We start from the raw sequence: 11941 nt of genomic DNA, 5'->3' as shown, positions 1-11941 counted from the left end.
GGTGGGAGCAATCACCGACGTCATCGTGGAAAGTGGGTCAACCACGCCTAGGCCTGTCACGATAACAAATTTTGCTGGACGATAAATTGTCTCAGAAATTATTGCGAAAATCGATAATATTGTTGTTCTGAGATAATTTTCATCTAATACAATGATAATGGTATAATAATGCAGGTACACCTTTTCAAAGAGAAATAAACTTTTATTTTTAAAGAATATTTAACACTAGAACACAATAAATTAACAAACAAGCAAAAGCAATACATTAAATGGGTTAGCTGCACTCTGCTGTGGTAGGCTACGCCAGGAGTCCCGCCTCCCCACACACCATGTGACTGACAAGTGACTGACATGAGGGTTCACTCATCGTTACTCTGGCGTTACACGGCAACGCTCCCGGGTGAAACCGACAAAATATTTTATCAGATGTGCCTTTCGTTTAGACGGCGACGGCGTTTTTGGGGCTTAAAAACGCAAAAAAATGAACCCACCCTCCAGAGTGGAAATCTTAAAAGCGCTCCGCTGTCGCGTTCCCGTCTAAAGGGTTGAAAACGCAAAAGTGTTTTCTGAGCTGCTCTCGCTGGCACGACGCTGAAGTTAGCACCACATTCGATGCTGAAGTTGGCACCACACTCCAAGTGCACCTGACTGCAGCACGCAGATCGAGGAGTGGCTCAACATGGGTGGAGCTAAACGACGTTTGACTCCACACACGTTGAGCCACTTACTCACTTTCCCAATACCTGGCGGAAGAGGGAGAACGTTACTCTCTTATTGCGCGCTTTTCTGCCACGAGGTAAGTTGCCGTTCGTTGTTCGTGTAAATTATTAACTAATTTATGGAAAACGAGCAAGTTGATAATAGAACTATTCATGCAAGTAACTTGTTACTTAAGCCTCATGTTTATCTCGTGTGAATAATAGCATTCAGGTGGTGTTTTTGGCAATTTTCAAGTAGAAAATCCAGGTATATAAACACAGTATCTAATGCGCTGTATTTATGTGTTTCTACCCTAGAATATAATATAATAAAACCCTAGTGTGAGAGAAATAAAGAAGGTTAATCAATAATTGAGATACATCCCTTCATTCTCTGTGTCCATTTGTTACCTACACTTACTTTTATTGACTGTGTGTGTGTGTGTGTGTGTGTGTGTGTGTGTGTGTGTGTGTGTGTGTGTGTGTGTGTGTGTGTCTTGCGTGTGTGTGCATGACAGGCATTGATACATGCCATTGTAAAGCATTCATGGAACGCTTGAGAAATGTACTTGATTAAGCTATAACATCTACCTTTTTCTATTTACAGATCAAACGTCTGGGAGTAAATTCCATCCATCGTCTACTGTTTTATCCTCCACGGGAGGGAGGATAGGGAGATTTATTAATAAAAATCATTGATGCAAAGTCTTCTGTCTTTGGTTCATTTGACTTAGCTAATATAATTGAGTGTAAAAAACATATGTGTACATATATGTGCATATGTACTGTATACATAAGTAAGAAGCCGTAAGAAGTATGTGAATTGTGAGTATAGAGGACTGCAGGTGTCACAGAAAAAGTAATACAAGATGTTATTAATTTGCCGTTGTAAATGGTAATAAAAATTGAAATTATAGCAACAACTTGTAAATTATGTTTTAATCCATCAATAAATGCTTGTAGTTTAAAAAGGGATTTACAAAACAACAATTATATAATTATATTATCTCTCGCTATATATATACTATAATAAATTAAATAATATTGCATTTAAATAATTAAATAATAAAATATAATATTATATATAATATAATATACTATAATAAATTATATAATATAATATATATATATATATTTATTGTTATTATACAGCATTGACGTTTGAGTATGTGCTGCCTGATCTCCGCCACCAGATGTCACTCGCGCAACAGGCGGAGTCAAACGTTTAGCTTCACGTTTAGCTCCACCCACGTTGAGCCACTCCTCGATCTGCGTGCTGCAGTCAGGTGCACTTGCCTCGATCTGCGGGCTGCAGCCAGGGGTTACTCCCACATTCGCCTCAGGTTCTCTAAAGAGAACCGGGGACGAATGTGGTGCCAACTTCAGCGTCGTCACGCTGGCTATCCTCCTGTACGCTGGCGTCAGATCCATGTGCAGTACAGACAAACAACAACAAACATGTGGATTAGAATCCATCAGTCGCATATTCAAGTCGCCTTAGCTGCTCTGATACTGATCCAGGAGTCATTTCAGCAATTACGCCGAGTTAATGTTTGGGTTTTTCGACTGTGGGCTACTCGGCGCTACTAGAGAGAAGTAGAAGGACGTTTCAGCGCATGCGCGCGCTCCTGGTGTTGTTGTATGACAGTGCTTCACAGCGCCACCTAGCCACCTGGCATGCATTCTACATCAAATTTCACACACTCTTGGACCCGAGAGAGAGAGAGAGAGAGACGGGGAAAACAAAAAAGCATGCAAATGGCATTTATCGCGGCCAAAAAAATGATCGCGATAATTTTAATTATCGTGCGATTAATTGATTTATTGAATATCGCGACAGGCCTAACCACACCCCCTGCTGGGAGAGAAAGAAGAGAACACGGAGCAGCAGAGAACAAAACAACATAGGGAGACAGGAATGTGGATCGTGACAGCGAGTCTCTTAATGTTAAAATGTACAGACTAAGCACACAGGAGTGCGATTAATTAATCTAATTAATCTCACCTAAAAATTTCTGAGAAAACCCCTCAACTTGAGGTATTTTCATTTAAATTCATTATTACATTATTGTGGCAGATCAAAAGAGTGATATATAACAAAAAAGTGGCTTTGTAAAGTAATTTATTGTTTTGACAAAGCCATTTACATTCTGCTGTGTTATTGTCAAACTCTAAATAATTACAAAATACAAATAAAAATCAGGTCCATAAAATGTGGAAGTGTAGTTCTTCATTAGAAGTGTTTTTGTTTTGATAAACAGCAAATGTAAGACAACATTTCTGCTTGTATTACTTCAAAGTCAGTTGTTGTTTTGCTCTTATTTTGGGGCTGGATCCGTGAATCTTGGTCGTAGAGTGATAAAAATGATACCGTTAGAATCTGTGAATTCTCCGCTGTCCAGTCGTCAGTTTAGTTTACATAATCAAGCTGACGCTCCGGTGCCGCTTTTCAAAGTGTGCGCTGTAACATTTCTAACCTCCTACGGGTTTGATCCATCGGTGTTTTAACTGTGTTTGGTGAACATAAGAATGGTTTATATGAGCTTTTAGCCGAGTTTCTGACCTTTCTGCAGCATGTCTGTGTTTGTTAAAGTTAGACATGGTTTTATGACGCTTTTGTCGCTGCGTCTGACACTGCCCCCTGTACTGAGGACATCAGTAAAGAAGAGATTAACACGATTAAAAAACATAACGCATTAAATATTACTGTAATTAATTAATCACTATTAATTAATAATTAATAAATAGATAATTTGACACCCCCTAATTAGGACACCGTAAAACTTTCTTTAGAATGAGGATTTCACTGTCCATGAAGTCTATTTATCCTACTTCTCTTCTTCTTTATCTTCTGTCCTGTTCTCCTGGCTCAACGCACTTCACCAACGATCAGCGGTCCTCTCGTTCAAATCTTATTCTGTGGCGATTCTTCTTCTCCTAATAAATGTGGATTACAACTTTTTGTGGTACATAGCGCCGACTAGTGTACAGGAGGGACTTAGCAGTCAATAGTCACTGATTTCAAAATGCAACTGGCTCCTTTCGAAAAGACGTGCGGTACCGTGATATGTCAATCATCTGTGGGGGCACCTGGGGGGTCCAATCAGATTTCAGAGGGGTCCAGTGCTACCCCGGCCTCCCCTCTAGCTCCACCACTGTTCTTTGCTGTGTGGTCGCTTGAAGAACTCTGAATCGCTTTAAAATTTAAATGTGTTGCTGTCTCATTTGACTGTTCAAAAGCGTATAGAGTTGACTGAACTGATAAATAATTATCCATCCTTCAAAGACGTATTTGATTGAACATGATATTGACGTGGGTGATGCAAAACCGATTTGTCAAAGGAGATTATGCACACATGTATTGATGGTGAAGTTAAGTACATGCTTGATAACCATATCGCTGTACCTTCCTCTTCTAGTTGGTCTTCTCCCTGTTTGCTTGTTGAGAAACCTGACAAGTCACCACGTTGTTGCACAGATTTTCGTAAAGTAAATGCTGTGACTAAGGCTGATTCCTATCCATTGCATCACATTGAGGACTGTATTGACCAAGTTGGCTCAGCCATGTATGTAAGTAAATTTTATCTTTTAAAGGGGTACTGGCAGCTGCCATTAACACCAAGAGCTCAAGAAAGCTGTGCTTTCATAACAGCATCTGGCTTGTTCTCTACACAGTTATGGGTTTTGGCTTACGCTCCAGCAACATTTCTGCGACTTATGAATATGGTCGTTAATGGACTTGAAGGTTGGGCTGTGTATTTAGATGACGTGGTTATATACAGTAACACCTGGGAGGATCATTTAAGTCATATTTGTGCTTTGTTTGAACGACGAGCAAAGGCAAATTTGACTGTAAACTTAGCGAAATGTGAGTTTGCAAAAGCCACTGTGACATACAGTATTTGGGTAAGGTGGTGGGTCAGGATCAGGTGCAGCCTATTCATGCAAAGGTTTTAGCTGTTACTGACTTTCCTGTTCCCACCACTAAAAACCCCTCCTGTTAGCTCCTCAATTGGATCAGCCGTTCAAGCTTCATGTGGATGCAAGTCATATTGGAGCAGGTGCAGTACTTCTTCAAACTCACAAAAGAGGTACTGAACGTCCCGTTAGTTCCTATTCTAAGAAGTTCAACTCCTATCAGTTGAATTATTCAGTGATAGAAAAAGAAGCACTTCCATGTCTACCTAGACTCTAGCATGCCAGTCACCGTATTAACTGACCATATATCCCACTGACCTTTTAAAACTTTCTGCAGAACCCAAATCAGAGGCTTATGCGGTGGGTTAGGGTTACAACATGAACATTGGGCACATCAAGGGCAAAGATAATATTATGGCGGATGCCTTGTCCCATGCCCCTTTGTAGTTTCATGCAACGTAATTAATGTCATGTTTCCTGCTCTGTCTTCTGTAGTCTGCTGTTCTTTCTCTTAAACTGCTGCTAGGCATCAAGGCTGCGGAGACTGGAGGTGCAGACTGGGGAGTGGAGGGGAGTGACAAGTGGAATAGTACAGGGGTTTGAAAAAGGGGGGGGGCTGTGTTTAGGATCAGCCCATTGCATCATCAAGGGATTCAGTTAAGTTGTCCATTATGGTTAGAATGTAAATTTCTGCACCTTAAGGTTCAGGGTAGGAACCCTGTCTTATGGGGGGAAGTGTGACGGCTTCAGAGCTGGCCATGTTGTTGTTTCCCAAGTTGTCTGTTTTGCCTTCTCTTCCAGTGGGTGGCGCTGTGGCTGATTGAGTGATGCAGCACACCTGAACACAGCTTAGGAGGCTATTTAATCAGACCTGCCGCAGATGACCATATATCATCTGTGTGCAAACCAAATAACTATGTTTGTGTCACTGCTGTATTAGTCTGTTATTGTTTACAGTTTTTGTTCCTCGTTTTTAGCTGGTCTGTTATGTTATTGTTTACAGTTTTTTGTTTTCGTTTTTAACTGGTCTGTTAAGCTATTGTTTACAGTTTTGTTGTTTTTGTTTTGAACTGGTCTGTTAAGTTATTGTTACAGTTTTTGTTTTTTTGTTGTTTAACTGGTCTGTTATGTTTATTGTTTACAGTTCAGTTTCTTGTTTTAACTGGTCTGTTAAGTTATTGTTTACAGTTTTTGTTTTTTTACTGGTCTGTCAAGTTATTGTTTACAGTTTTTGTTCCTTGTCTTTAGCTGGTCTGTTTAGTTATTGTTTACAGTTGTTGTCCTGTTTGTCTTGTCTGCCTAGATTTGTCTTATTTTTACCTGAACCAAATACGCACCTTATTTACATTCACTCTTATCTTATTTCTTTCTTTGTACAGTTTTTATAACATTGTGTAATTGTTAATCTGTATACGGAGCTGCTGAAACCCTGTTCTCTCCCCACTGTGGGATAAATAAAGCTATCTTATCTTATCTTATCTTATGCTCGCCCTCTTCCTCTGGCCTGCCGACTGACATAATTTGTTAATGTTTACACATTATGTTTAAGTAGTTTACTTTATTTAATTAAATATGTTCAACTATGCACAGACTAAGTGTGGTCTCCTTTTTTGTCGCAGGCTTTGAGCCAGGTTGTGACAACGCACACATATCCATATATATCACATGGTCCTAATCCTTTTCCATAGTAGGTTTCCATAGTGTGTTAATTGGATGTACGGGAATCATAATGGTAGTAGTGTTGTTATCTATTCAAAAAGTAAAAGTAAATCACCAACCCTTCCATTTTGTGTTCTTCACTTTCATGAACGGGTTGAGAGAGCACATTACATTTAGTAGTACATTAATTTGGCAGCCATTTTAATCCAAAGTGACTCATAAGTGATCAACAAATGAATTACACATTCCGATAGGAAACCTATAATATACATTGAAAACATTCAGTAAAAGAGACATTGATTATAGGTACAGCACAGCTAAATTCAAGAAGGACAATGCAGGAGTGGAGCGAGTTCAAGTGAAGTTGGAATGAAATCAGTCAGTGGTGTGAAGAGATGAAGTCACAGTAAACCTTTGAGCCACTCCTCAGCACTGTTCACTAATAAACTTACACACACAGACAGCTTTAAATATCCATACATATGGTTGCTTTATTCATAGACATGTCTGGTTAATGTTGTGATCATGATATATACATCAAGAGCCACTTTAAATGTGAAGTGCATTAAAAAAAACTAAAGAGGAATGACAGAAGATCAGATGGCAGGGATCGGTACAACACGTCTTCCATATTTCAGTTTAGTTTTTCAGCACGATCCAAACTCTTCGATCCATTTCTCGTACTTCTCCAGGTCGACTGCAGACACAGACTTCGACACTTTTCTCAGACTTGACTCAAAGTCCTCCATGGTGGTGGGCATGTGCATTTCATCCCGGGAAATGTTGCGGATCTCCTCTTGCGTAAGGCCCTCGATGCGTCGCCTCATGGCCATCAGAGACGCATCCCTGCAGAATCAGACAACACATTTATCTATGGATGCAGGGGAGGATATGCATTTTTGCAAATGTTTTTTTTTTTAAACATTTTTATATACTCCATTGTAAATAAACTTACTCGGCTAATATACAGAAGATAAATACTTCAATGACCATAAATGAGGAAGATGAAAGGGAGTCAGTTTTACGTAATACATTTGGTCAATGCATTAATACTTTAAATTATCTTTTAAATGGTGTTGTGAACTTTACATTATATCTACATTATATAATGGCCATGTTGTGGGAAAAGTCTTTCTGGAGTGTGTCTGAAACCCAGATTTATGTGTCAAACAATTACTCGATAAAACAATTATTAATCAATTACTAAATTAATCGTTAACTATTTTTATAATTATAAATAATTATATTATTGATTATATTCATTGTTAAACCAAGTCTGATTTTTCAGCTTGTTAAATGTGTGTTAAAAGTTTCTTTGCTCCATATATAATAAAGAAATCATTCAAACTGAATCTTTTTGGTTTGTGGACAAAACAAGACATTCAAGACCATCAACTCCAGGTTAGACAAACACTGATCAACACTCTCTGATACTTAATGCACGAAACAATTACTTGATTAATTGAGAAAATAATTGACAGATGAATCAATGATGAAACTAATTGTATGTACCGCCTGTGAGTGAATGAGGCCCAGTGTTAAGAAGTTTATCTTGAAGAACAGCTTCACCTGCACACATTGGTGATATCAGCTCCTGAGTAGCCCTCCATTTGCTCTGCGATTTTATCCAAGTCCACATCACTGGCCAACTCCAGTTCCTTCAGGTTGATCCTCAGCAGTTCCACTCGGCCTTTAGCTGCAACAGAAAAGGCAACACGAGCTGATCCTGTGTGGAGTAGTAGCAGCATACACATTTCCACAAAATGCAAATAAATAATTAAAGAAAACTCCAGATATGTATATATGTACATATATATATATATACATATATTAGGGGTGTGACGAGATCTCGTGCCACAAGATCTCGCGAGATTAAACTTGACGATATTTTTTGTCGCGGTAAAAAAATGTCCCGCGAGATTTGTGACCTGTGGGGCCAGTAATGCGCCTTTGCTACGTCTAGCCTGCCAGAACCTAAAGAAGGAGAAGAAGAGGAGGAGAAGGAGGAGAAGGAGGGGAAGCAGCAAGCAGTCAGAATGGCGTCGGAAAACACCGGTATTACTATTGAAGATGTTCCCGCCACTTTCAAATCGTTTGTATGGCAGCATTTTGGGTACCCGACGGAAATGATAAATGGCAGTAGAGTGACTGATAAGACACGGACAATATGCAAGCATTGTATGAAAATGATGCCATACACCTTGGCTAATATGAGCACGATGCAGAGACATATACAGCATCACCACATCGCGGTACTCAAATCAATAAGTGCACCTGTGAAGAAACCACTAACAAGCCAGACGACGCTGACAAACGCATTCGGACCTCAACTTCCACAGTCGAGCACCAGAGCCACAACAATAACAAGAGACATAGGTGTTTTCATCGCAGCAGATATGAGGCCATTTTCTGTGGTAGAAAATAAAGGATTTCGGCGACTCCTCCACACACTGGAATCGAAGTACACCATCCCATCACGCACACATTTTACCCGCAAAGTGATCCCGAACCTCTATGATCCAGATCCTGAAAGACGCAGAAAGCATCGCCATAACAACAGACGGTTGGACATCGAGAGGTACGCAAAGCTACATCACAATTACAGCCCACACAATTAATAATGACTGGAAAATGGAAAGTGTTGTACTACAGACTCGCCCACCTTTCGAGTACCACACAGGGGCAAACATAGCTGAGGTTTTACAGACAGCTGTTACTGACTGGGAGCTTAAAAAACTCAACCACGGCATCGCTATTGTTACTGACAATGCACCTAATATGGACTTGGCCGTGCGCGAGGCGGGATTGAAGCCGCATATTAAGTGTTTTGCGCACACTATAAATCTTGCAACCCAAGCTGGCCTCGGTGTTCCCCGCGTCACTCGTTTGCTCGGGCGGGTGAGACGTGTGGCTGCTTTTTTTCATCGGAGTTCAACGGCTACCGCGGTGTTAATGTCCAAGCAGAAACAGCTACAATTGCCTTCACAGAAGTTAATCATGGACGTTACGACACGATGGAACAGCATGTTGGATATACTGGCTCGTTACCTTGAGCAGCAAGCTGCCATAGCAGCAGCTCTCACCAGTTCAGAGATAAGACAAAATGCCCGAAATATTGATACACTTGACAGCTGCGATATCAGAGATGCTGAAGACCTTGTGAAGCTGCTGCATCCTTTGAAGACAGCCACCACAGTGTTGTGTGAGGAGAAGAGTCCCACAGTGTCTCTCATTGTGCCACTGAAGAGCATGATTGAACAGAACATGACACCAAATGATGGAGATTTGTATATATATACATATATACATATATACATATATACATATCCACATTAATTTAAGTGTGGAACAGTAAAGTTGATGGTTGCATATAATGTATTACAAAGAGTAAATATAATGTTTAGGTATGATGAAGGATATTGATATGTATACCTGTGCAATATACTTAGTTTCCACTGTGTATTTTGGTAAAATGTGGGATGTCTCATTAAGCCCGCGAACCCAAGCTCACTTAGGGAGGTGCGCCTGGTGTGTGAGAAAGGGGAAGAGAAACAGCAAGCGCGGGTGTGTTTGGGATACGTAGCGACAGTATTGTTTGCTGCATGATAGCATAAGTCAAAGATAGTTCCCTTTGGGTTGAGAGCTCTTCAAACAAGACGTAAGAGGCGGCTTTAACGGGAGAGACATGAACAGGAAGTTATTTCACTTCATGGACCGTTTACTCGTGCGCCCGTCTCAAGCAACAAGACGTGCCCAGATCCAAACTTTCCTAACTTTGGATGTTGACGTACCCGATGTGTTCTATGGATCTGGACTGCTTCATTTGTTGCATTTTTTGACATGGTATACCACTGGATCAGCGGTCTGACTTTTTGCCTCGTTTGTGATGGATTACGTTTTTCTTTTTTGTTGCGTTCCGACAGAGGATTATTCCCGTGTCATACCTGTTTCATGGTACACCTGCTCTTATGCATATGTGTCTGTTTAAGAAGGCACTGAGTATCGGTGACATTACTGAAGCTTTGTCATATTGATTACTTCTTACATCCTCAAGAATCTCTTGTGCGTTTATAGTGACTCAGCTGTTTGAAAATAATGTTAAAGGGCTGATTGTTACAATACATATACAATACATATGCACACCCACATATATATATACACACATATGTATATGCATACAGTTAGGTCCATAAATAGTGGGACATTGACACAATGCTCTTTGTTTTGGCTCTATACACCACTACAATGGATTTGAAATGGAACGAACAAGAAGTGCTCTAACTGCACACTTTCAGCTTTAATTTGAGGGTATTATACATCCAAATCAGGTGAACGCTGTAGGAATTACAACACTTTCTATATGTGCCTCCCACTTTTTAGGGGACAATTGACTGAAAAGCTATTTCATTGCTATGTTTGGGCTATTTCCTAATTATTTCATCTCATATTAAGCAGATAAAAGTTCTGGAGCGTCCCATCGGCGTGAAATTCGAACAATTTAAACAGAAGAAGCTGGTGAAGAGCTGGGGAAGAGAGCTCAGAGGAACGGACTTCAGCGTCAACGATCAGTTTCCCAAGGAAAAGGAAAACAGTTCCAAACTGGAAAGGCTACGCTTGGAAAACTTCTAACATAGTAACAAATCCAGTAGATTTTTAGCTAACCAACTTAAAATAAATAAAGAAAAAACAACTATCCATTCCATAAAAGACCCTGACGGGAATTTAACACACTCACCGGAGGAAATAAATAACGTCTTTAGAGACCTTTACAAAAACCTATACTCATCCAATAATACCTCATCTAGGACAGAGATAAATACATTTTTAAACTCTATAAATCTGCCAACACTTAACAACGAACAGACCATAGAGGTCGGGTGCAGTACGAGTTGGGTGGTAGCCGGAGGCGAGGACTGACCCTCGGCTACAGAAGCTGGCTCTGGTGACCCCGCTGTTTGGTAAGGAGCCCGAGCTTGTGCGTGAGGTTGAGAGGTTCCGACTAGATATAGTTGGGCTCACCTCGACACACGAAATGATACAAGTATAACTTTTAACAAAAATCAGAAAAGCCGAAATGTGTTATACTGTTTGCTACCAGTAGATGGCGCTAAGCAACTAGTGCATAAGTTGTTGGGTTCTTGTTTACTTTAAAAGAAGCACTGAAGAAGTGAGTGAATAACAGAGACATGTGTCTGCGTTGCACTAGGTGTGGTGTAAAAGTGTGAGCAACATAACAACTCTGTGGCGAGTGGAAAAAAATGTTCTGGAGCCTACATGGATTGGGAAAAATTCAAGTCATGTCGCCGCTTCAGGTGAGTAGTTAAGTTTGTTGTGCTGCCGATGTACAGTTAGGTCCATAAATATTTGGACATCGACACAGTTCTCTTTATTTTGGCTCTAGAGACGACTACAATGGATTTGAAATGAAACGAACAAGATGTGCTTTAACTGCACACTTTCAGCTTGAGTATGGTATGTACATCCAAATCAAGTGAACGGTGTAGGAATTACAACACTTTCTATGTGCTATATTCCATGTGCCTCCCACTTTTTAGGGGACCAAAAGTAATTGGACAATTGTGGGCTATTCCCTCATTATTTCATCTTCAATGACACAGGTAAAAGTTCTGGAGTTGATTCCAGGAGTGACATTTGCATTTGGAATC

The 11941-nt window shown here is 40.2% G+C and overlaps 1 protein-coding gene across 1 annotated transcript in view; it reads right to left on the bottom strand.

The window, feature by feature from the left end:
- Positions 1-6770: 6770 nt before the first annotated feature.
- The window catches only part of katna1 (katanin p60 (ATPase containing) subunit A 1), a 55012-nt gene continuing 49841 nt past the window's right edge, over positions 6771-11941 (bottom strand). The window contains exons 10-11 of the mRNA XM_083905723.1: positions 7845-7971; positions 6771-7121 (exon numbers count right to left, since the gene is read on the bottom strand). Coding sequence (XP_083761849.1) covers positions 6923-7121; positions 7845-7971 — 326 coding nt within the window. The 3' untranslated portion in view covers positions 6771-6922. The remainder of the gene's footprint in view (positions 7122-7844; positions 7972-11941) is intronic.

Source organism: Microchirus variegatus (assembly GCF_963457635.1).
Source record: "Microchirus variegatus genome assembly, chromosome: 19".
In the NCBI taxonomy this organism is placed as follows: domain Eukaryota; kingdom Metazoa; phylum Chordata; class Actinopteri; order Pleuronectiformes; family Soleidae; genus Microchirus; species Microchirus variegatus.
This window is presented reverse-complemented; position numbering and strand designations above follow the sequence as displayed.